General features: G+C 45.0%; 1 protein-coding gene and 1 long non-coding RNA gene across 2 annotated transcripts in view; one reads left to right on the forward strand and one right to left on the reverse strand.

The window, feature by feature from the left end:
• The window catches only part of cecr2 (CECR2 histone acetyl-lysine reader), a 34,376-nt gene extending 9,586 nt beyond the window's left edge, over positions 1 to 24,790 (forward strand). The window contains exons 2-18 of the mRNA XM_076142028.1: positions 6,114 to 6,208; positions 8,119 to 8,302; positions 8,460 to 8,587; positions 8,806 to 8,889; positions 9,660 to 9,727; positions 9,831 to 10,000; positions 13,587 to 13,676; positions 14,223 to 14,373; positions 15,303 to 15,432; positions 15,537 to 15,574; positions 16,025 to 16,116; positions 16,256 to 16,382; positions 17,077 to 17,459; positions 17,669 to 17,809; positions 17,925 to 18,735; positions 19,207 to 21,235; positions 22,030 to 24,790. Of these exons, the coding sequence (XP_075998143.1) occupies positions 6,114 to 6,208; positions 8,119 to 8,302; positions 8,460 to 8,587; positions 8,806 to 8,889; positions 9,660 to 9,727; positions 9,831 to 10,000; positions 13,587 to 13,676; positions 14,223 to 14,373; positions 15,303 to 15,432; positions 15,537 to 15,574; positions 16,025 to 16,116; positions 16,256 to 16,382; positions 17,077 to 17,459; positions 17,669 to 17,809; positions 17,925 to 18,735; positions 19,207 to 21,235; positions 22,030 to 22,072 (4,764 nt within the window). The 3' untranslated portion in view covers positions 22,073 to 24,790. The remainder of the gene's footprint in view (positions 1 to 6,113; positions 6,209 to 8,118; positions 8,303 to 8,459; positions 8,588 to 8,805; positions 8,890 to 9,659; positions 9,728 to 9,830; positions 10,001 to 13,586; positions 13,677 to 14,222; positions 14,374 to 15,302; positions 15,433 to 15,536; positions 15,575 to 16,024; positions 16,117 to 16,255; positions 16,383 to 17,076; positions 17,460 to 17,668; positions 17,810 to 17,924; positions 18,736 to 19,206; positions 21,236 to 22,029) is intronic.
• LOC142991870 (uncharacterized) overlaps positions 1 to 26,178 on the reverse strand; it is a 271,893-nt gene that overhangs the window by 20,411 nt on the left and 225,304 nt on the right. The window lies entirely within an intron of this gene.

Below are 26,178 nucleotides of genomic sequence, written 5' to 3' on the forward strand. Positions count from 1 at the left end.
TGGTAATGATTAACTGGTTATCAATTCACTATTATGGATTTAATTACTTCAGGAAGTCAAACCAGTGAAAGACTTCTGTATCATAATGCAGATTGGAAATGTCCTTCAATATGAGCCCCTGTGCTCTGTGGACTGCCAGACGGGCTGATTTGATCACTGGTTACTGCGATTAGCTATTGCTGCACATGATCGTGATTTTCACATCATGTATCAGAAGAGTTTTTTATGTCGTCAAACTCACACAGGCTGTTCCTCATGTGTGAGAATAAAGCAGCTGTGTGCTGTATGAGTTAGACGTTTGATTAATGTGAAGAAGCAGGTTGTTTTTTGATTTGGATTCTTTCTATGGCTCATGGTATTAATTCTTCTTACTATCTGCTTTCCCACTGATGCCAAAGCACAAGACGACAATATAAAGTGTGATGTGACATAAATTCAGCTGCCTCCCGAGTTGTGATGCTTTGAGTTTCTGTAGTAACCTATTTAAAACCACCCCACCCAGTTTATGTCTTCGTAATATCTGCAAGATCTCACACCCTACAGCGACAGACAGCGAGAGAGCTTTCATAAAGACAGAATTGTGGTGGTCAGCAAAGACGGTCTAACGTACGCCAGCTCTCATTCATGGGGTCAGTTGACTTCAGCTGGTGCCCGAATGGTCTCTCTCGTGTTATAATACAGTTGTTGCATTACTTGTGTGAATGATGAAAGCAGCTGCTGTGTCCTGGAGGGCAATTTATTCCTTTCTGTTACAATGATTCTGAAGACATGTGTGACACAGCCTTATGAGAAACAAAGAGACAACTGGCCGACTGTGTTGACACCTCGGGCGTTGCTTGTCACACTGTTCTCCTTTCCGAGGGATCGGTGACGTGGGACACGTCCTTGTTTCAAACATATAGCGTTGATGCTGCATCGATTTCCTCACCTTGCCCATTCAACAAAAAAAAATCGCATGCATTCCTCCTTGGGCGAACTGCAACTGGCGGAAGTGTGGGCAGTGAGGTAGGCACGGGAGAGAGGAAACCAGTGGCGTATGTGAACGTTGCCGAGGGAATAATGGAATCACCTCTGACGCCTCCATATCTCAGCTTGTGGTGCCAAATCATTTTGCTCTCCCCAGGACGGGCTGGAGGGATAAGAGGTAAAGCCAGCGAGGGGAGCAGAGGGAGAGGGACACAGCGGGGGGGAGGAAGGGCAAGAGAAGTGGCAAATACCTTCAGGGTGAATCGTGCTTACAGGCGTTCCTGCAGGGGGGCAGTGGTGATGACACACCTTTTGACTAAGCCTTGACTCACCCTTCAATCTTTGTTCCTGTGTGTGTGTGTGTGTGTGTGTGTGTGTGTGTGTGTGTGTGTGTTTGTGTGTGTGAGTACCAATGGCCTGTTTTGTTCACAGCAGTAGCCCAGTGATAAACCTGACACCTTCGTTCTATGATTTATACCCTTTGTAGCTTATCGCTTATCCAGCTCTCTTATCTGTGAGCCCCATTGATCATTAATGTTGAACAGCCAAAGTACTACCACCAGTTGTTTAGTTTGCCAAGACTTTGCTTGAATGTGAAAGCGCGACGACTGGCAGTAAACATGTTTTTTTGTCTGTGGCTGTTTGACAAAGGTGTAGGGTGGCTGCGGTTCACTCTAGGTGTAGGTGAAGCATTCCGTAGGACATTTCCAGCCTCGACGTTATGTCACTGGCAGCTCTTAATGAAGCAGGGAGTTTGTGAGCGCCAGGTCACAGAGGGATCGGCTCGGGTGGATGTGCGACAGAAGGAAGGGCACACACACACCACATTAATTTCCCCCTCGCCGCCATCAGAGATGCCGAGTGGCACTTCAAAGGTGAAGCGGCGAGGTGCTAATCCAGGGGTTGTTCTGTCAGAAAGCTCTCTGTCTTGCTGTACTCAACCCTCCACTCTTTCCCCCTACCGCCCACTATGGCGCTAGACTTGCCCCCCCCCAGCTTGTGTGATCAAAGTGCAGTTTGTCCCTGATGTTTTAGGCCCAGCGCCTGGCTGACAAGAGACACTGGATCTCTGGAGGACTCCAAAGCGCATGTATTTGGAAACACAGCTACACATGCAAGCCCTCTGTCCTCTAATGATCAGAGTTCATGGTTAAAGCAAAGCACACACACACACACGCACACAAACAAGCCCTGGCGCTGTCATGAGCAACAGGCAGACGCAGTCCCCAAGCTGACACTCTGCCCCCTTCTGCACACACCTCAGGACGAAGGGAATACCACACTCTTTCTCCAGTTTGGGATGATTATTTTCAGATATGTCATTGCTCCATTGATGTAAAACTGCGGATCTAAGTGATTGGTCACACCGGCCAGGGGAGACGTCAGTAATATACTGTACATCACGAGTGTAGACAAGCAATACAGCATCTGTGTTTAGGCTTTGTCTCTCCCCTAATGACCGTGGCCACCCAGGAGTCCACAGGAGCAAACTTTGTGTTCCTCTGTCTCTCGCTCTCTTTCCTTCTGTTGACGAAGGAGGACATACACTGGAGGAAATAAGTATTTGATCCCTTGCAGATTTTCGAAATTTGCCCACTAACAAAGAAATGAACGGCCTATAATTTTAATGGTAGGTTTGTGTTAACAGTGAGAGACGGAATATCAGAAAACAGAAAATCTTAAATATAAAATATAAAAGTTATTCATTGATTTGCGTTTGAGTCAGGGAAGTAAGTATTTGATCCCCTACCAACCAGCAAGAATTCTGGCTCCCACAGACCAGTTACATTAGTCTCCTTGCTTAAAGAAAGTACTCAACTTGTTACCTGTATAAAAGACACCTGTCCAAAGAATCAATCAATCAGATTCCAACCTCTTCACCATGGGTAAGACCAAAGAGCTGTTTAAGGATGTCGGGGACAAAATTGTAGACCTGCTCAAGGCTGGAATGGGCTTCAAGACCATCAGCAAGCAGCTTGGTGATTGTTGGACATTTTGTGTGTCTATCATTTTCAAATAATCGCACCATCAATCACCCCCGGCCTGGGGCTCCACGCAAGATCTCCCCCCGTGGGGTATCGATGATCATGAAAACGGTGAGGGATCAGCCCAGAACTACACGGGAGGAAATTGTTAATGATCTCAAGGCAGCTGGGACCGCAGTCACCAGGAAAACCATTGGTAACACACTGCACTGTAATGGATGAAAACCCTGCAGCGCCCGCAAGGTCCCCCTGCTCAAGAAGGCACATGTACAGGCCTGTCTGAAGTTTGCCAATGAACACCTGAAGGATTCAGAGGAAACATGGGAGAAGGTCATGTGGTCAGATGAGAACAAAATTAAGCTTTTTGGCATCAACTTGACTTGCTGTGTTTGGAGGAAGAGAAATGCTGACTATAACCCCAAGAAAACCATCTCCACCATCAAGCACAGAGGTGGAAACTTAGTTTTACATGTTTTAGGGGTGTTTCTTTGCTAAGGGGACAGGACGACTTCTCCACATCGAGGGGAGGATGAATGGGGCCATGTATTGTGATATCTTGGGCGACAACCTCAGCCATGACACTGAAAATGGGTCGTGGATGGGTCTTCCAGCACGACAATGACAAAACATCCAGCCAAGGCAACTAAGGAGTGGCTAAAGGAGAAGCACATTAAGGTCATGGAGTAGCCTAGCCAGTCTCCAAATCTTAATCCCATAGACAATCTGTTGAGGAAGCTGAAGCTACGAGTTGCCAAGTCATGTTTTGCTAGGGGATCAAATACTTATTTCCCTCACTCAAATGCAAATCAATGTATAACTCTTACATGATATGATTTTCTGGATTTGTTTTTTGATATTCTGTTATAAATAAACTAGCATTAGAACTTTAGACCGTTCACATCTTTGTTGGTGGGAAAACTTAGAGAATCTGCAAGGGATCAAATACTTTTTATTTCCCTGTAAATCGAGTTCACAGTGCGTCATTTTTTGTTTTGTAATTATGCAAGCCTGCGCCCTGTCTTATGACTTGACTCGTTTTCATTTTTCATGATCTTGTCTATACAAAACCGGCTTAGTTAGACAATGCATCTTCTCCTTTCAGTTTTCGCCTTTCTTTCCACACCATGCTGCCATTTTTCACACCTGACGGGTGAGATTTTGGAAAGTCCTCAAGATGATGATGTGTGGTTTCACAGACAGAGGTGAGCGCTGTGTTTCAGTAATAAGAAGCACATTGTCTGTCTCCTTCAATTGTCCCTGGGATCGCTCGTCCTGAAGGTTCTATGAGCAGACTATCACACACCTCAAGTGTTATCAAAGAATTTTAAGGAGCTGTAAACACTAATGTGATTTGTGGTCTCACTCAAGTGTAAACTGACAGTGGAAGAAACAAATGATTACCATGAAGTAAATGATACATTTTGAAAGGAAATCGGTGATTTTGCCCAATTCCTTGATGTCACCGGATTCTGGCTTTGGCTTCTGAAACATACATATTTTTTTCTTTGTGTTGTTTTAAAGAATCCTAAAATGCAAATCCTTTGACATAAGCGCCAGCACCTTAATTCCCTAAACTCAGATCTTTACAGTTTATTGAATTGCTCTTGAGATCCATTAGAATCCGTCTCACTCTCCACTGTGGGCACATTGAGCTATAGGCTTTTAAATTGGTTGTTAAATGTGCCCATTAAACTTAATGAACTGTGCTTCCTGTGAGTAATAGGAACGTAGCTCGAGTCTTATCTCCTATCACCAAACTTGCTCCTCCGGTATGTTTCTGTGGTTGCGTGACTCAGAATCAGCAGCAGGCTACCTTGGGGTTTGCTCCCCCCCCTCCCAACCCCCCACACTATTTTCTCTTCTAACCTCAAGCAAAACATTCATCTTATCCTGTTTTTCAACCTTTCTCAGCCTTCTTTATCTCCCTCCGCTCCTCCCCTTCTGTTTTTCATCGCGGTGGCTTGTCTCTTGGCTTCCGTCGCTGCTCCGTGTCCGGGAGGTGTGTACGCTGACCTTTGGCGACCCCCGTGCGCACTCAGGTTCCTCTAGTGCACATAAAAAAAAAAGGCCTCTCTTGTCCTTGGGTTAATTTTGGACAGGTTTTTTTTTCTCTCTCTCTTGAACTGTGGTGGAATAAGACAACAAACAGGCCAGTGCAGTAATAATGGAGCACATGTTTATGATAGAGGAAGAGTGACATAGAAAGGTAGAGGTCGGATTTGTGGTGAGAGAAAGAACGAGGGAGGGTGAGGAGTGGTCAGGCAGGCAGGCATGCACGTCCTTTTTGTGAAGAGGCACCGGTTGGTCTTCAGCATGAGCGACTGCTTTGCATCCTGGGAAAGGAGGCTTTAAGTGAAATGGACACTTGGCTGATGGAGCACTTTACATTTGCATTTCTGCCCTCTCAGGCACTCCTGCTCCCTCTCTGCTCCCCCCTCCCTCCCAGCTCTCCTCCCCTCGGGCAAAATAGCCCACACTGGGAAACAGTGTGGGGTGCTACGGCGTGGTTGGTCAGCGGAGGAGAGGAGGGGACACCTCTGAGTTGCGACTCTCTGCCCCCGCTGCTTGCCATCTCTCCTTGGCGCTTTCAGGTCTTTTCGAGTTTGCTCTCCCGGTTACTGCCGCTTCATAAAACCTCAATGGCTGACACACAAAGCCAGGCAGGAGAGGGTCAAGACTGAACTTGAACCTCGGCTCCAGCCAAACAACCACCGGCAAACCAAGGAGCCCTAATGATGCAACTTGCAAATTCCAACCGTCCCTCCTGCTGACTACCTCTGTCCGCTCACTCAGATTGTCACTACACGTGCTCTAATGAGAGCTCTTCGTCTCTTATACAACATGGTCTTCATGCATCATTTCTCAGCTGTGATTATTATTGTTGATATTGTCTTTTGTTTTATTCATAATGACCTAAACAATTGTAAACACAAACAGACTTTTTTATAGAGCTCTTAGCTCGTACAGACCAACCCACTCAAGTTTCACACTATTTTCAAAACCTGATGCCAACAAACTGCATAATATGCTGTGTGTTTTTACATACAGTGTGTTGTTATGATTTCTGTGTCTTTTCCCTGCAGAGGCTCTTACAGAGATCTCCACCTGTTTATTGTCTGACATTGTTCTCCCATTGTCTCCTTTTGTTGTGTGTGTGTCCAGGAGCTGGAGAAAGCTGTGTCAGAGCAGGACTTAGACTTCCTTGGAGACCTCATTGCTTGTCTGTTGCAGGGATGCTACCAGCGCAAAGACATCACGTAAGTACAGAGCAGAAAGGGTTTGACTTGACTCGCAAGGCTGTTTGCCTTCAGGAAAATTGACAAGCAAATGCCAGTGCACTCACAGCAAGTGTAGGTGTGTTTCTGACCTGTACTCCTCACCTGTCCAATGGCACGGACAGGTGAGAACGCAAGAGGGCTCTGGAAACACATGTCCCGAATAAATACATTTAGAAATACGAGCAATCATATGACTATTAACTTGCTAAAAAAGCCAAATATGGCACAGCTGTATTTGGGCATGTGCTCACACACCACAAATAGTGTGTAGTATACATGTACACGTATACTGTCACCATTATACAAGTAGATTACAATTGGAAGGATGATAGAGACATAAAGACAGACACCCTACTGTTACATGACTTAAATCCAGTAGTTATACTGTACTGGCCAGTGTAAGTAAATTATGTTGTAAAGGCCCAGGTCTGTTTCTTTCCCTTAATGGAACAATGAGCAAAACGTTCTGTTGTTTCCAAGTTTCCTTTGTAGCCCCCACAGTAAAAACCATCTTTCCATCTACTCCAGCCTAGACTCAGCACCCACTTATCCTCTTTAAGCCTGCTTATACAGTGTCAGGAAGTCTGAGTCAGTTGCACAATGACTAGCCGAGGAGTCAGAGTTTACTCACCGTGTGACTTCAGACTTAAGGTCTGTGGTGAAGTCATACGCCTCAACCAGGATCCATCAAAAACCGCTGAAAGGATTCTGAAGTCAAGTTTTTAAGCTTGTTTTAAGCGGGTGACACTCAAGCTTGTCACCCGCAGGTGCTAGGCTGCACTGGCAAGAAGAAAGACAGGAACGATCCTGCTCCTCCGCCCGGGCAGCCGGTATAGCGGGAGGACAACCTGCTTTATTGGACTGGACAGGCACTGGCATCCTGGGGGAGGATGCTCGGCACTGGCCTTTCACAGAGCTGCCCTTTTCATCCACACGCGTTAAACGCTCTGCTGGAGCGGGGGAAGGGAGGGAGGACGTGGAAGAAGAGAACAGAAGACTAAAAGGAGGATGGAGATGGGGTGGTCAGGAGGAGGGAGCCTGCAGCTGTGTGAAAAGTGCACTCTACTCTTTCAAGATAAGCCTTTATTTTCGGTGGCTCTTTCTCTGCGCCGTTGCATAGATGATCAGCCCTATCCAAGCCCTTCCTCTGTTCCTCTGAGTTGGAACTGAAAGGTACAGATTTATCGGCCAGATCTGAAGTAGTATTTATTTACCAGCTCCCACTTAAAGCTGAGATAAAGCCCCACTCTCATTCAGACACACGGCCGCTTTGGTGGTTTGAATTGTTTGTTTCCTAAGCTATGTATTACAATAGCCAGCCAGTCAATTCTGAGACATGGCATGTTGGCTTTACAAAAAGCACGTTTAAAGAACAGCATTTGCAAATGAGTAAGTTGCACTTTTCCACACTGATAGATCTCAGTGGATCAGAAAAAAAATCTTTCTGGCTGGGCTTTGTGTTGCTCATCAATTCAACATCTCAGTTTGTCTACTCTATACTAGTTACTTACAGCAAGTTTCATATGGTGTTTTGAATGAATCTTAACGTGAACGAACTGATTGTGGTTTGTTTGAAGTCACCTTTGTTTTTACTGAATAGCCTGCGGTGAGCTCGCCTCTGAGGACTTCACAGTGAATCGGCTTACTTTGGATAATCACATCAACAATACAGAATAAAACTAACCATAGCAAAGAAAATCCCCTTTGATTACATAAAAGGTGTACCTGACACAAGTGGTCTTGCATAATGCACACAGCTCTTCTCACTTCAGATCTTTAGATAAGACAGGAAGCACTTCAAGAAGCCAATAAAAAGACACCAATCTTCTCTGATTCAGGTCCTCAAATGTGTTCTCTCCTGTGTTCTTGCTCCACTCTCCTCCCTTTAGCCCCCAGACATTCAGCAGTTACCTGGACGACATCATCAGCTATCGGTGGGAGCTGGAGGAGGGGAGGCCCAACCCACTCCGCCAGGGCCCCTTCGAGGAGCTCCCTCCCCGAACGCAGGTGGAACTCCTCCACCGGCTCTGTGACTACCGACTGGATGCCGCCGACGTCTTTGACCTGCTTAAGGTACGATGCCCGTGGGGGATCAGCTGAATGAAGTTTGGGTTCATCTATTTGTCTGTGAATGAACCAGACCCACTAAATGACGATCATTCAGCTCTTCTGATATGTCCAAAGAATGAATAGTAATGCAGTGTAATATTTATCCCCCCGCCCCCCACAGGGTCTGGACGCAGACAGTCTTAGGGTTGAACCACTGGGGCAAGATGGAGATGGAGCCCTCTACTGGTATTTTTACGGCACTCGTATGTACAAAGAAGCAGCGGTGAAGAGGAAAGCAGAGAGACACAGGTGAATACTAACTGAGCACTGTGCGTCTTGCTTCGGTCCACCACATGTCTGAAACACGTATGAATGTCATGCATCAGGTCATAGTTTTGTGGTTAGTGTACACCTGCAGTATAGATAGATTGACGCTTGTCTGCAGGCCCGTTAAAGGTTATTTATAGACGTTCGCCCTTTGGTAGTTACAGGCTGCAGTTATAAACGCTGTTATTTCTGCCCTTCAGTGAAACCCCGGATGTCAATCTGCCCGAGAAAAAGAAAAGGGGAAGACCACCAAAGAAGAAAAAACTGGAGGACATACAGATGAGGTAGAGGTTTCCACTGCCTGGCATGTAAAGAGGGACATGTGTTGCGCAGACGTACTCCTTTATGTCGCAATGCTTCAATTGTCACAGTCGGTGGGGTTGATGGGTTTTCTACACGCCGGTCAATTCCTTCACAATTAATGCACACACCTCTATTAAAAACCTGCTATATTTATCCAATACGAGGCGATCAATAGTTGCAGTTTATTACAAAATAAAGCAATAAAGGGAAAGAACAGCCCGGGTTTAGAGCACCAGCCTGGCCCTCGTTTCCACGTCCTTCCCCTCTTTGTGTGGGTTTCCTCACATTGGGTCTATTGCACAGGGTGAATTTCCCCGCGGACATGTGGGATAAATGAAAAAATAAAAGAACAGGACACATTTGGTCTCTGCCTGTTCAGCCTTGTAGCGGTTACGCACGCTGTGTGTTTATCTTTTGACACTTTCTAGAAAGTGGTGCCATTACTAACATCTAAGATCAGGCAGGCACTGTAGCCATGGCGTGCCACACTGTTTGCGGCTTTTAAGGGGAAATGAAGAGAATTAGCAGATATGTGGCAAAATATACCTTAGAGTTACGTCCTTGGCAATAAATTGTAGACAAACAAAAGTCTGATCTGCTGTTCCCCTGTCTGAACAGCTTAACAGTCATAGGATAGTTTTACAAAATGTATGCGTTTCCTGTTTGTTACATCTGATCTTTTGGAATTTTAGTTTTTTTAAGGTATGTTTTCAAACTCTTCAACTAATTTATGTACATTTTTGTCCTTTAGTGAAGCGGAAGGTGAAGTGATGACAGAGAATGGAGTGGAAGACCTGAAGCCTGATATAAATCATAAATGTAAGCGTTTGATCATGATGATAGATGAAATTATTCGTCCTGTATTTAATCTCTCACTCGCATCCTTCCTTTGAATTAATTAGCCAGTGTTTCTACTCTTTAGTTCCACCCGGCCGTAAGAGAGGTGCCTGGTCCCTTGTGTGCGATACAGAGGAGCAGTGGCTCAGTCTGGCAGAGAGCATCAAGGACAAAACCTCCCCACAGGATCGCCACCTTTACCGCATCATCAGTCAGAACTTCCTGCCCGAGATCGGCAGCATGATTGAGCACAAGGTCAGACACGTGGCCTATAACAACCAAATGTCTCGTAATGACTCACTGGCACAGTGGAAATATGCATATGTGATATTTTCAAGGTGATCCATTTTTAAGGGGGACCCTCGGAACCTGTGTGAAACTTCTCTCCTACTAAAATATAACATCTAATTATAAAGATCCCTTCTTGAAAGATCGCACACACAACTACAAAATCACAACAACTTTAATTTGGTTTAATGTAATGGCTTCAGTTCATCTCTGTACAGCCAGCAGGGCTTGGAAAACTGTGAAAGCTGTTTATTGATTGGACAGGCGTCTTGGCAAAGGCTCTCTCAGTGGTTCTCAATCCTCCTGGGTCACAGCATTTTCCATCTCCCTCCTCTACCCACACCCTCTCTGACCCAGTAAATCTGGTGGGTTCAAGACTCCCAGATCTTCATCGGTGTGTCTGCATGTCACCCATTTTAATTTGTATGGTCAAAAGAGAAACAGGGACCGCCACTGTATTTTCTCATCATTTGGATTAATGTGTTTTGTGGAAACCTGGCTCACACTGACAGATCTGCTTGCACCTGTGCTAAGTGTAGTCAGAGTCAGTTTGGCAATCAATAAATCAGCTAATTGGAGTGCATTTGTAGCACGTATGGCAATGAATGTTCAGCTCTGTTCAACGTTTTATGTTCAGAAGAATATTCATGAAATAAATCGAAACCGCAGGTATATTCTATGTAAGATTGAGCTCCGTCTGAATCAAGGCGGTACTATATTGTGGCTCTGGCCTCCTCCTGGAGCTGTTTTTGGGGGTCCAGCCCAGTTTGCCCTTCGTCCTCAAGCAGGAACGTGAGCATTTTCTGTTGTTGTGCTCTTCTGTCTTTCAATTTCCTTGTTTTTAACACGTGTAACATTCAACACACAGCCCAGTGCTGCAGATAGTCCAGGCTAAGGTACTTCCATGTCTTAAGCTTACCTGCTTGAAGAAAGAATGTGCTATAACCCCTCCAGTCATATATAACTACCATTGACAGTTGCTATAGAAACGTTCTCTGGCCTCTCTCCATTATCAGCTGTGAAACATAAAATCTTGTTGGCTGTTTGGTGGCAGCTAAGGTTTGTCACTCATCTGTCAACAATCTATAGTTTTTTATATCGTGTTTTTGTTCAACTGCTCCCCAGTATAGAATGTTAGGAATGGTTAGGAATCAAGCCCGGGCAGATTTATTCTTTGGTCTGGACTGTACAGGAGAATTTGCTTTGTTTGCTAGTGTAATAAGATTTTGTCTTGTTTTTACATGTATTTTTCAATACTGCCATAATTCTCCAACTCCCTTTACTTGATATGGTCTTGATCAGTGTGGCAAAAACATATTCTAATGTGATCTCATTAATCAAAGGACCATGTAGTCCAAATACTCAATCAAACGCAAATCACTTTCATCATGTTGCCCGGTAGGAGACCATGTTCAAATATCTGGCTTATTAATTAATGTGTTCCCTATTAACATCAGCACACTCACTGTGTTTACATGTATTCCATACTCGGACTCAGTAAAACGCCATTTATCCATATGCATAGAGGAATTAATAGCATTCCACCACTCTCCATGTCTGCATACATTGTTGTATGTGTGATGTTTGCAAAATATATTTAAAAGAATATCAGTTTATTACCTTAATCGGTCAATATAAATAAGTTTTAATGTACATGTTATCACTTTTGGTACTGCTCATAATCCATTCTTCTATTGCTTTTCAAGGAGCGAAACACATCAGCACGTTCTCTCTGCTCAGTAATTAGTCGTGTCTAGACATTATAAAGAATATTGAAATTACATCCTATAAATTCTCACTTTAATCCTCCTGAAGTCATATTTATTATGAGAGACCATATTTCTGGCCTCCTCACATAAATTTTCATGATCATCCTGCTGTTCAATGATGCATGACAATGGACTACATGAGGCCGTATCATTTTAAAGATGAGTGACCACTTACTGAGCATTTAATAGCAAAGCTCACCATTGTGTAAACGGTGCCAGTATGGATATAAGTACGTATTTTGCAGTCAAGTACATAATGAATAAATTTGATAGTGGTTTATTTTATTCTCTGCATTTTTAGTACTGTGGCAGGTGATCAGTGTGTGAGGGGAGAGGACTTATTCAGATCAATTATAAACAGAAATCCTGCATGTCATGGAACTGTACGATAGTTTGAGCGGAATTTCTGCTGAGTTTCATATGCTTGAGACACGCTTATTAAAAAAATTGGGTGTGCATTTAAGCATAGTGTGTTTACCCATGCACATACTGTATGTCTGCGTGTACGTTGGTGTGTGCAGCCTCTCAGGTCCTTCACTGCACATGTCTCAGGCTGCTGTCACCAGCCATTTCATGGGGCACTGACAGCAGGCGGGAGCTCACCTTGAGGCAGGATGGAGCCTCTTGATTGACAGCTCGGCTGTGCCGCAGGGTTCCCTTGACCTGGTGGTGGTGACACAAGAGGCACTCTATCTCGTATGTGTGTTGGATGGAGGGGGATATAGCGCTGCTGGTTGTGTGGATAGGAATTGTTGGGCCACAGGAAACACTGGTGCTGTACAGCGAGACAAGGCAGAGAAGGCGGGCACTGCAGCATATTCAGCTCTTTGGCACTCATACATCACACACATCTGTCTTTCTCTCTTCCATCTTTCACTCTCTTCCTCTTTATCTTCTCTGCTTTTCTCTCTCCCCACCCGCATCTTCCTTCCTCTTGTTCCCCCTCCCCGGCACGCCTACACAAGCTTCGTTCAGCTGCTAAAATATACCACTGCCGGTGCCTTAGTTGTGTTGCCAGCGGCTCAGCTGTGACACCTCCCAAAGCTGATGGGCTGACAGTTATTCACTGTCTTGTCCACATTCAAACACATTGCCTACTTTATATGCTATATTTTTAAGATGCATAAAAAGTCCTTGCTTTAAAGTTGCAGGATAAGGTGTCTGTTACCATTTTTCATCGTATCATCATTGTTGAAACCCTACTTCAACTCTGGGAAATTGCCCCTTACACCACCTCCTCCATTTCTTCTCTGGTGCTAAGCATTACATATGATTAGTGAAGTCATGGAGAGCACACAGGGTTTGATTTGTTTGACTAGTTAAGCTTGGTTGTCATCCCCAAAGGAGAGGCAGGGGGTTGGACACAGCGGAGGAGAGAAGCTAACGGGGGGGGATGGGAGGCCAGAGCCTGTGACCTCTCAATACCTCAGGCTCCTTCACAGCACAGAGAACTCCACAGGGCCTGTCAATGTGTTGGGTTGTGTGTGTCTCTGTGTGAGCATGTGTGTATGTACTGCATATCTGTAATGCCAAACAGCAAATTGTTTATCATATGATTTGAATGCGTATTAAACTCATATCATATCAAATAATTGAAATGATTGGCCATTGAAAAACTGAATTGAAATATGACCCATGTATTTAAGAAAACAAAGGGTTATTTGGAAGTGACAGCAGGCGTTTTGAATTTTTGTGATACATATGCGTGTTTATATATGGATCAAAGATTGTTCCATTAACCAATGTAAGTGGCATCTGAACTTAATCCCTTTATTTCTCTACAGGAGAGGGAGCAGAAGCAGAAGCTGCTGAACCCTACCCCGCTTCGCATGTCACAACGGTTCTCTGGAAAATACATGAACCAAGAGGAGGAGGTATGTGTGTGTGTGTGTGTATAAATGTTTGTGATCACATGACTCCAGTCAAAGCACTACAGGAGCTGCATTTGTCTCCTGCAGAACTTTGTCAGATAAGTTTGATATTCAGATGCGCACAAGGATGTGTTTAGCACAAACGCTTCTTGACATCATATTGTCAAGTATCTTTGTTGAATTATTTCTAGAATGGAACAAAAATGAGAAATTATGTTCTTGCCAGCTTTCCATAGTCTATTACCTAGCTGTTGCAGGGAAAAGTGAGAAACCATCCATCAAAAATGGCTTTGCTAAATTAATTGTCACATCTGTCTGTTTTATCAAGGACATCTTTGTTAGCTGGGACAATTCAGCCAATGGAAATGCGTGTTTGTACATAAAGCTTTCACTTCAAAATGACAGGGTGTCTTTCATCCATTCACAATGCATTGTGCATATAATTTATGACCTATCTTGTGCATGTCATGAAAATTGTCATTTTCATGACATGCCTTGTCATGTTTCATGAGTCTCGGCAGACAAATGGATTAATGTGTTTGTGTGCAGGACAATCTGAAGGCCACGGGGGAGGTGGATAAGAAGAAAGACGAGGAGCTGGACAGGCAGGTCCTGCTAGCTGAGCAACGCAGAGAAGAGGAAAGGCTTCTGCAGGAGGACAGACAGAGAGAGAAGATGGAGAAGATCAAAGCGGTTGAAGGTAAGAGGGATTGCTCCATAGATAAATCGATGCACTGGTACATCTTGCAGAAAATACCCATAATTTCAGATCGAAATCAAATCCACAGATAGCAATGTAGCTTAAAGTTAAATCCCTTTAAGAATATGAAGTAAATTGACAAAACTGATCCAGGAGCCAAAAGTCAAACGGTACGGAGCAGAAATCATTTCACCTTGTTTCATCAGCTCCCTCCCAGCGGCAGGTAGGGGCCTTCTTACATTTCTTTCAGCTCAAGGATCAAGGACAGATGAATTTTGAAGGGCACCCCACACACACGATCACATCTCTGTTGCTGTGGTGTGGCTCTTCAGTGTAGCAGGAGCATTGCAGCACTCAGTGCCTTGTGATTTATGTGTCGTACACAGGGGCTGTGAGAGGGAATGTTCAGGGCCTTTAATCACAGGATCACTTCTCTTTTTTCTTCTTCCCTCTGATGTCATCTGTCAAGGGTTAATGAACTGCTGATTGTGCTTCAGTGGAGGAGCCTCATTATTGTATTATAGATGAACAGCAGGACCTGGCCTTCTCTCTGGGTGGATTGCATATGTGGAATCCTCCCTCAAACATCTTTAATCCACACGACGGGGGGCTGGCAGGCCTTTCTGCCTTTCATGTTAAAAGATAAAGCAGCGATACATATGCACTCTCTCTGCTCTGTTCTTTTGATCAACTGTGCCTAAGAAAGGAGGGTTGATGGATCGTTCCCTTTCCACTGATCCAAGCTGCTACTGTCTGTGAAGACCAAGGCCTGGTTTCCATTGACACAGCTGACAGCTAGAATGGCCACAAGTGCAATTTGAGCTGTAACTCAAGACCTAGAAAACTCAATTAAATCATTGTTGGCCTCCAGAAACTGATGTGTTTATTGTTTGTGTGTGTAATTAACCTCTTTGTCCCTTCTTTCTCAGAGCGAGCAAAGAGGAGGAAGATGCGAGAGGAGAAGGCCTGGTTGCTGTCGGAAGGAAAAGAACTCCCACCTGAGCTCCTGAACCTTGAGCCGTCCTCACCTGTCCTCAGAACACGCAGGAATAAAGAATTGTGAGGGGCCCTATACATTCTCTATGCTATTTTTAGTCTCATTGGTTGGTGATTAGGAATTCTCCACTTGATTTGTAACCTATGTTCTTTGTGTGACATTTCAGCTACGAAATTGACGATGACTACACTGCTCTATACAAAGGTATGATGTTCTGTTACAATTTCTGATTTTTGTTTTTGCTGAAGGCTCTCGATCTGTATGATTTCTCTGTTCACGCCAATGTAGTGATGCGTGGATTGCCTCACACACAGCACCATAACAAACGACAAAGACAGACGGGCCATGTTTAATCAAAAGATGAGAGAATTTATCTTTTACATTCACAGAAAATCTATTGAGAGAATCAATTGTTTTACTCTCTTTTAACTGTAAACAAGAAAGGAATCTCAGAACTGTATTACAAAGGGTGTCCAGGCACTTGTTGCCCTTTGTTTGGTAGACCATACAGTGCAGTCCTGCAAATTCATGAACCTCTCCAGAATACAGCCGTGTGGGGACTTTAACGCTCGTTTGGTGGCTCTACACGGCTCAAGAGGATTCACCAACAGGGGGAAAATGCCATTATCTTCTCTTCTCTTCTCTTCTCCACAGTGCTGGAGACCTTGAAAACACACAAAGATGCTTGGCCTTTCTTGGAGCCTGTGGATGACTCGTATGCCCCCAATTACCACGAGATCATCCAGGTTACAAATGTTCTTATAAAGAAAATAATTGTTTGTACTTCATGGGGTTTGTTTGATTTGGTCTTTCTTTCTTCACAAGCTATTCATGGCTTGAAGGTTTTAATTGTTTGCCATGTTATTATTCTGTCATTCCACACAGACTCCCATGGACCTGTCCACCATCGAGAAGAAACTCAATGATGGCGATTATGTTGCTAAAGAGGAGTTTGTCTCTGACGTGAAGCTCATGTTTGAAAACTGTGTGGAGTACAATGGAGAAGACAGCGGTAATTAATCTTGTTGCTTCAACCACCAACCAACTCCATCCAATAAGTGCCTCTGCCGCCATTAAGAATTGAAACTTTTTTTATGAGGGAAACTGTATTTTAGGATGCACTTGACCTTTAGTCTGTGATGAAGACATCAGCATCAATTTCAGTTAAATGCATTTTGTGAGAAGGAGGCGTATGCATTTTTTGTGGGCAGGGGGTGAGAGTGGGAGAAGGCAAAAGAAAGGGGGCCAAACTCTGTGTTGAGTTGGGGCCAGGGCCAGGGGAGCTTTGACATTGATTAATGAGGAGTGATTGAGCTGTGCTCCAGTGCTCAGGGGGATCTGGGCCCTGCAGTGCCAGAGAAACATTCCAGCCGCTAAGCCCCCTGTCTGGAGCCATCCATCCAACTGAATGCTCTCCCCAGGGATAGGGGTAGGATAGTGGGCAAGTGGGGGGCTGGAGTAAGGGTCAACTGACGCCCTCTGACCTGGTCAGCTGGCCTGTGGTAGGCCGAGAACAGGAGGAGCAAGTGTGTGTCTATAGGTACAGAGAGATGATGAGGGAGGGAGGGAGGGAGGGAATGCTTTGGCTGTGTGTATGATCATGATTATTGTCCAGTATATGAGTTTCAAGCCTTTTAAAGATGTGTGTGTCTTTAATTGTGTCTAACATATGAACTTAATTGAAATGTTTACCTGCCTTTCCTCAGAGTATACAATTATGTCGGAGTCTCTGGACCGATGTTTCAGCAGGGCCCTGCTAAAACACTTCCCCTCTGAGGATGGCGACACAGATGAGGAGTTCCATGTTAACAAAGAAGACAAGGAGCGCAAGGACAAAAAGCGCAACCGTAGCAACAAACATTTAGGGCCTGAAAGTTTGATCAAAGCCACTGAGCAAGTCCAACGTAAGCGACACTCCCAGGGGGGCAAGGGAAGCACCCCCGCAGAGGAGGACGATTATAAGCACGTACGGCCCCATCCCCCTTTTCGCTGGGCCAATGCCCCCCCTGGCCACCCCCATAGCCTGCCATCAAACCAGCAGGGCTTCCATGAAGGAGATGTAAGGGGCATGTACCACCAAGGGCAACAGGTAACCACAGGATCACTCTGCTTGTTGTTTCTCTTAATTTCTGCTAATCTGTCACATTCCTATCGCTGATATTGATCCTGATATGTTGTCTATCCATGGGAATATAATGTAAATATCATTCTGTTTTGTCTTATTGTTTAACCTCCCAATTTCTGTCTGAAATGCATGGGAGGAATTTCAATACTTGCCTCTCTCTGTTGTCTTCTCAGTTCAATCGCCCTCCTGGTCCCCAAGGTCCAGTCATGTACACCCCAAGAATGCCCATGGATTCACGCTTCTCCTTCCCGGGTCATTTACACAGACATAGAGACCCCAACATGAACAGTTTGCCCCACAACATTAATATGCAGGTATGCAGGGAGGATTAATTTTTACAAAAAACAAACTTTTTGCTGATGAAACACAGTTCTTATGGTACATGCTGCCCCAAAAGCCCAAACCTGTTTTTTTACTCTGTTTCTATAGAGAAGGGTGGCTGATGGACACCACATGGGCCCAAGGTATTCAATGGGTCCAGATCCTAACCACCTGCAACCCCAGCACCAGCAGCAGCACCCCTACATGGGGCCTACCCATGGCCCTTCTCTGGGCCCACGTCCTATGGGTGTCCAGCCTGGACCTCCCTCTGAAGCCAGCATGTACCCATCTCACAAACGCCCAGAAGGCCACACCATGCACCCCATGAGCACCAGGTTCACAGGGCCAGAAGGGCCACCCCAGCACAACTACCCCGGCTTAAGGCCTCCTGGTATGGGGCTATCCGATATGTGGACTGGTATGAATCATCAAGGACAAGAGAGACCCAGTGGGCAACCCATGCAGGACCCCAATATGGCGAATCACAGCAGCTTTAGTTATGGTGGGGTTCCTCCTCCAATGGGACATAAACCTTGGTCAGAAGCTGCTAGATACCCTCATCCTCCAGCCAGTGCCCAGTATCAAATGTCTGCAGCTGTGAGCGGCCCTGGGCCCATGTCCTCACGTCCCCCCGTACCCCACCCGGATTCCTCTAGCAGGACACGCTTGGCCTCCATGTTGGATAGCCCAGAGATGCTGGCTCTGCAGCAGCTGTCGGCCTCTTCTAGACCCCCTGCCGGTACCCCTCATCAGCACATGGGCAATTTTCAGCAGCCTGGGCCCCTGTCAGGAATTGGCAGCACCTCAACTCATCCCTCTCAGCAGCCCCCTCCTGCCCCTGAGGTTCAGCTGCTGCGTCCTGCCAGAGACAATGGACCAGACAGCCAGCCTTCCCAGCAGACAGACATGCTGCCCAAAGGTAGACTAAGAACAATTGAATCATTTCTGTTAAGTTATTGTAATGGTCAACACCAAATTTTGTGTTGTTCATTTATTGTGATGTTATGTTGGTATGCATTCAAAATGGTCTACTGGTTTTCAATTTTCTTCTGTGTTTCTTGAATTCAACACTGTTGTTGCATCAGAGTATTGATTAATGCAGTGGTTCCCAAAGTGGGGGGCGCGTGATCGGAAGAGGAGGGATATGAATTATGTACCGCCTCAGGTAAATGAATGAAGCGATACTTCGTCAGGAGAATGCAGCGAGACCCCCCCTCAGACCGATCAGCCGTCCTGTAATGTTTTATATCGTCCCCCGTCCGTCCGTCCGACTGATAAGCGCTCGCGCGCGCGCGGGGTGCGAAAGACAAAGTTTGGGAACCACTGGATTAATGTATTTTTAACCCCATATTTATTATATAATAATGGTTCCATATTTTTATGTTAACAGGTTCCACATCTGATACAGTAACGAGTGGTAAAAACAAAATCCAGTCATGTAATCAAGAGCATCCATCTAACCCTGGCCCCATGGAGCACCACAGTGGGCCAGCAGCAGGAGTGGAGAACGCCCCACCCCATAACTCAGGAAGATCACAGGAACACCCGTTTGAACCAGGACTCCTCCAGAGTCCAGCAGAGAGCCAGAAGCAGGATGTAGATGGCCAAGCACAGTCCGCCAACTACTGCCCACCTCAGCACAGTAATCCCATCACTATGCCACCACATGTTGACAACAGAAATAACAACAGCTCTGCTGGTGCAGCTGCATCCAACACCCCGCAGTACACACAGAACAGTCCTCAACAAAGAACTCAGAATGGACCCTCGTCACATAATGCATCATCTCAGAATCCCACTCAGCAAATATCAGCGAACAGGCATAATTTACATGAACCGAATGAACAACAACAGCACGTCCAAAATCAGCAGCAGAGCAGGAACTCGTCTCACTGTACTCCTCCGCAACACCACCCTCAAACCTCTCAGCAGCAGATGACCCAAATCACTCAGCCGCACAATTCAAGTCGGCTGCCTCCTCATCATGTCCCGCAAAACATGTCTCCACAGCCTGATCCCCTGCAGGCGGGCCCAATGCACGGGATGCCACAGGGCACCTCACAGGGAGCACAGCCCAGCACCCCACAACCAGCACCGCTCACCTCCCTGCCCCCCAGTCACCCGGCCCCACTCTTACCCCCTCAGCCTAGTCCAGCAGACCGTGGAGATCAAAGACCATCTGAGCCAACAAGTAGGCCAGCCTCTGAAGGCACCACTGGTCCAACACAGCAAAACACAATGAAATCGGAAACTCTGAATGGTATTTATAAACACACAGGCTTCAGCCCCTCTCCCCAGCAAACACACCCGCCGGGTAATAACCAGGACAGGCAGGGTCAGAGATTCCCAACCCCAGGTCACAATCTGAATATGCCGTCTCATTCTCAAGGCCACGTAAATGGTACTATGGGTCTTTATGGCATGGGGAACCCCCCACATCCACACTACAGCCAGACCAACATGACCAGGCCCATGTCTCAAACCACTCACCACTCCTATCACAGCCAGCACATCAACCCTCTTCACAATCCTGCTCACTACCGCACCTACAACCAGCAGGGAGGGACCGCTTACCCTTACCACGTGGCAGGCCAGCGGCACCCTCAGCCCCATGCCAACATGTACTCGCCTTCTCATTACCAGCAGCAACACTACTTCTCCCAGCCCCACCAACAGACTCAGGCCCAGAACCAGTCCAGTGGCACGGTAGGTTACACCTCAGATGAGTGGCAGCAATCTCATTACCAGCCTCACGCCACAAGACCCACCAACGCCTATATGCCTGTAGCCAGCTCAAGCACAAACAGTCGGCCGAAGGACAGTGGTTTTTCACCGCTGGGCTCTGAGGGCTCCAGCGGTGCTAGTCTGGTGACCCCGGGCCCCGTTTCAGACCCCAGAGGATCGGGAGAACGGAAGGTCGAAAGCAAGGAGCAGGCCAGGCCGAGCAGCAGAGGCAGCCCGACAAAACAAGCTCGCACTGAGGAGAGCTTAGAGCGACCCGAAAGCCCAAAAGAAATCCTGGACCTCGATAGTCACAATGCTGCCGCCTGGCGCCGGAGCACCCACATGTCTCAACAGCAACACCCACCCATCTCCGCCGCACACATGGCTTCTGCCTTCATGTATGACCCTCGCGCTGTGCACCCTGGGATGCAACAGGGTGGTGTTCCTCCACCTCACATGATGTCCCACCGTGGCGGAGCCCCTTACCCTGGCCAGCCGTACCCAGATCCCGGACACTTTGCTGTCCAAAGGCCCCACCCACATCTGATGGAAGCCCTGCAGCGGCCCCAGCAGCTTCCCTTCTCTCCTGGCCAAACGCGCATGGGCATGTATCGGCACCCCCGGCCTGGGGGGCACTTCCAGGGCATGATGATTCCACAGAGAGGGCTGCCACCAGAACACTTCCTTCACCCAGGGTAAAGTCTTTGATCTTCTCTAAAAGACCCTGCAGACACAGCTCAGGTGTGAGCATTTCACAGTCTAACTACACATCAGTCCTGCTTATATTAATTTACAAAGACATTTTAGAAAATGTACATTATTATAGTGAAAGTCAGGCTACAATTTTCTATCTTTGAACAAGCAGGATTTTGACTGTGCACTCAAAGAGAAGCATTTGGCTTCAGCCCGATACACTGCAACTGTTTAGCTGCTTGGTTTGATTGCTTTTTCTTCTTCTTCTGTGTTCCTTGAGCTCCAAGTTTCCAGTATTCCCAGCTTGTCTTCCAGTCATGACTCACAGCCTCCTCCTCCACCTAGCCTTAATGAAAAAAATTAACAAATAGCCCTGGAGTCACAGTGGCTGATGGCCAGTTTCACCTCAGGATTTTGATTTCACAAAAAAAACAGTGAGGAATGATCTAATCACGTCTAAGGCTGAAGGAAATAACGTGATTGATTGTTCATCTGAGAAAAGTGTTCAGATTTATGGGCTAAAATGAAAACATATGGGGTTGCACTCCTCTTACATTTCAGCAGAGGGCGCTCTCAACTCACCAGCGCACTCTCCATACACTTCAGATCAAATTTGTCTCCCTTTTTTCATTGATTAATAAAATAACAAAAGCAGCAGTCAGCCTTATACATGTAGTATATTGGTGTTATGAAGTTTGGATTTTGTTTGAAATATCCTGCCTGCCTTAGAGCGAACAATGAATGATTAAACAAACCTCTGTATGTCTTGTTTGTGTGTCTGATTATGGTCTTGCAGGCAGCAGATGATGGCAGCTCCTGGTGGGCCCAGGTCAACCTGAGTCGCCCTGTCCTGGATTGTGTAGGAGGACAAACCGAAAATTTTCCATTTGTTCATGTATTGTTTTGAATTTGTCACGATTCTCCAGGAAATACTACTTACTACTTGCTTCTTATGTGGTCATGCTGGAGGAAAACTCAGCTCCTGTTGCCCACTGTTGGACTAACAAATGTTATGTTGATACGTAATGTGGCATGTCGTCGACCTCTGCTGATCATGATGATGATGAAGTATCATGCACAGGGACGCTTCAGCAGAGCAGTTTGCTTGTTAACACGAGCATTCAAACCTGGATCCTCTACCACAGGTACAGTCAGTAGGACACCCTGCCAATCACAGGGACCTTTCAAGAACACTGGACAGAAACTCTCGTCTCCGAGCAAACAAAGACGTGACTCAAGTCACCTGTATAATTGCCTCTATATATGTTGTCTACTGAATGCAGCCAACTGGAAATCTGCCGACAGAACTGAGGAGAATAACGGCGACGAAGATGGCATGGACCGTTGTTGTAACCACTGTTTTTTGTTCCGACCACATCTTTATGCTCAGGTCTAGCAACAGAGGTACTGTATGACAACCCCCTCTCTGCAGTGGCCTTAGTTTCCTTTTGTGAATGTAGTGTGAATGAGTGGACGATAAGGTGATTGCAGGACTGGTTACCAGTCTGAAGCATAATATGTCCTGAAAAGGGCCCAGTTAAGTTTAATATTTCACCTGTTTTCATCCCAAATGTAATAGCATCTCTCTGTTTCTGGGGCGAGCATACAGTGCATCTTTCAAAGCCGACTTTGTTCTTAAGAATGTCTTTAACTCGCAGAGAGAGACTGCAAGAGTAGTATTTGACTCTCTGCTCTGCACTATAGATTTTGTTAGTCTTCTGGAATCCAGTGGCCTTGGATAGTCTTACTTTTAGTTTATTGTTACCATATATATGAGTGTATATTTATATATATATATATATATATACACATATATATACAATTTCCAACTCTTCACTGTAGACACCTACCTCTTGTCTCAGATGAAGGGGTTTTAAAATTCTCCTAGTCTTTTCACGTCCTGCTAGCATCTTTACTACATGCACATACCCTATAACCAAGCAATAGAATGAACAATTGGTGTTTTTCCAATGATCTGATGTAATGGCCGCAATCAAATCCTGCTGTTTGTCCATTTCTCGACCCATCTATGCGTGTTGTCCCACTGAAGCTTTTTATTCACAGCCCAGTGCTTTTTGAGTGGTTGCTTCTCTGAATGCTTCCTCTTCACCAAGTCAGTGTACTAAATGTGTCCTCAGGGTGTACAGTTTCTATATACGGGTATTTTTCTGAATTAATTTAAGGAGGAGCAACCTAAAGAAAAAAAGAGCGTAATTGTGGCAAATTAACCCACCTCAGTTTCATATAAATAACCTTAAGTCTCACTGCCGAGCTCTTTGAAACGGTTAAAGACAAAATCAACTGGATGTGAATTTTTGTATCATTTTAGTAAATGTACATTCCTCTGTCTTTCTCTTGTGGTAGCTTTTGGCAACAAAACACTTTCACATTTCTAAAGATGAATGTCTTATAAATTAAACAATATATGTTCTGGTAACCAGTGTGAACTGTGGAAATTTTCCTCCATCATATCACTATGATATGTGCACCTGAGAGCTCTACTTCTGCAGTTTATGGATGGCAGAAATGTGATCTACCTCAAGTAGCCTGTCAGTGGCCTGTACAAAATCCTTCCACTTCTCTTTCTCTGCTAGAATCCTAGAAGTCTATAATTTAAGACCAACTGGTCATTGATACAACATTTTGTCTTTGCAGAATTAATAACAAATGGCCTTACATAACTTAACCATTCTAGGAGAAACTCCTTAGTTAGGTGGCAGGGCCACAGCAAGATGTTATGTGATAACTGGGTTGTCAGTTTTCATTCAGTGACTATGTGTGGTTTGTGGACATCATGACTGGTATGGGACTCTTTGTTTTGGTGTCTTGTTGTACAGATTGCATGCCTTCCTGCCTACCGTTTGTTCAATCTCGATAAACTAGGCAGTATTCTGTTGTTTTACAGTCTAGGGTTTGTTATAGGCCATATAGAGTTTGGCAACATTCCTAGTAATAGAAAGAAGGATGACAGAAAGTTCTAGAAGCTGTGAGACAATGTCATAAAGGTGTCGCACAATGATAAAGTGACTCAATAATGGTGAATTTCTATTTTGTGAAAATAGGGAATGGTCTCAATATTTAGTGGGCTTAACAGAGCCACTTTGGAGGTAGTTGCTGTCTAATGTTTGAAGGACAGTGGTGTGCGTGTGTGTCTGTGTGTGTCTGTGTGTGTGTGTGTGTCTTTCTTTCTGATGTGTAGATCTGCACCACATGATTGGAAGTGTGCATTAGCTATTTTTCTTTCTCTGCTGTCAGTTCTGCACTAGTTACAACTGTTTAGATGTGATTAAATGTGAATCATATTTATTTGCTGTTTTAAGAATTTTTGTACATTTCTGGACTTGTTTTTAATATAAATCAGCTGTTTCCCTTTTTTGATGTTTTCATTATAATTTCACTTTTACCTCATTAGCGTGGCAGCATTGAGAAAATACCCTGTACATTTTCATTTTTAAGAGTTTACAAGTTCTTATCTGACATAGATTATTTTGGAAATGGACCGGAGTATTTTCTGTACTGTACAATTCTTAGAAATAAATAACTTTTCATGAACAAGAGTATGTTTTTCACTCATCTTGTTATTGAAGAACTTTCATTTTAAATGGATTAATTAGGTTTTTGTAAATGAGTATTACTGTTTATGTTCCACGGTCATTATTTCCTGCAAATACTGTTGATTGTAAGACTCCCTCTATGACAGCAGTTAGGTGGGTGTTTTTCTCCTTTTGTTTTGTCTAGGAACTTGTAGCCAGTCCTTTAATTAACACTACTGTCATTGAATAGACATGAAATGAGGCCATGCCATTCCATGGTAATGGGGCATGTGTCTATAATCCGTTAAAGAAACTGAAAGGCTGAAACTAATGAAATGCAAACAGACAAAACAAGTGGGCGATGCAACACAATGCATTAATCTATTGCAGCGCTGCACAACATCGCCTTCAATTAGTTTTTATCTCCTTGACAGGCAGCCCTCCACACACCATCTGTATGCTGCTGGCCCTGACCTTTCTCCTGTCTGCACGAGTCAGTGACGCGATGTGACGAGGCCTCAGCGATGGAGGAGGTACTCGGCCTCACTCCCTTCAAGGCCTCCTTGCAGCTAACGAGTAATATAATCTTTTGTGTAGGTCTAATGAGCACATAATTGGCAGTGGAAGAATGAAACATCAGCTGTATAAGTGATGTATTATAATTAGGCCTAATTAGCTAAACTGTTGTTTCAGCAAATCGTGAAAGGGTGAAAAATAGAATTAAAAACTAAATAGAATTTTAAAAAGATAATGGTAAAATAAAGGTTTATTTTATTATCAGTGATTAATGCATCTTGTTTTTCTTCCTTAAACTTCAGAAAAATGCCATTTACAATGTCCAACCTATGTCCACGTTCAGGGAAACAACTGTTAATAATGAGAAAAAACAACTTCTTTCTATAGTTTTGCGAACCATATGAGGTCCAAAACTGGAGGTATTTCTACTGAGCCACTTTATCTATTCAAGCCTCATAAAAATCATAAAATACTGTTGATCCATATGTGGCTCTGTATTGAAGAGTCCCACAAGTGACAATAAGTCATCAGTGTTAAGGGGGCAGTGGGTAGAGCTTCCGCTTGAGAACCGGAGGGTTGCTAGTTCGAGTCCCTGCCGAGGTGCCCCTGAGCAAGGCACCGAACCCTCAATTGCTCCCCCCTCTGCTAAGGGTGGTAATATAATGTAATGTAAGTCGCTTTGGATAAAAGCGTCTGCCAAATGATCGTAATGTAATGTAATGTAGGTGGCAGCTCCATATTATACTAAACTATTCAGCTACCAGGTGTTGCCAAAGATGCATCTTCCAGGTAGTTTTACTTATTTTACTAATAAAACGTTTTGACATGACATTAAACGCTATCATAGCAGGCAAAATTATGGTAAAGTTGGATGATGCTCCCCAGGGGCCATCAGG

This window comes from Genypterus blacodes, unplaced genomic scaffold (assembly GCF_046128005.1).
Source record: "Genypterus blacodes isolate CSIRO-AG114 ecotype Tasmania unplaced genomic scaffold, CSIRO-AGI_Gbla_v1 ptg000021l_1, whole genome shotgun sequence".
In the NCBI taxonomy this organism is placed as follows: Eukaryota; Metazoa; Chordata; class Actinopteri; order Ophidiiformes; family Ophidiidae; genus Genypterus; species Genypterus blacodes.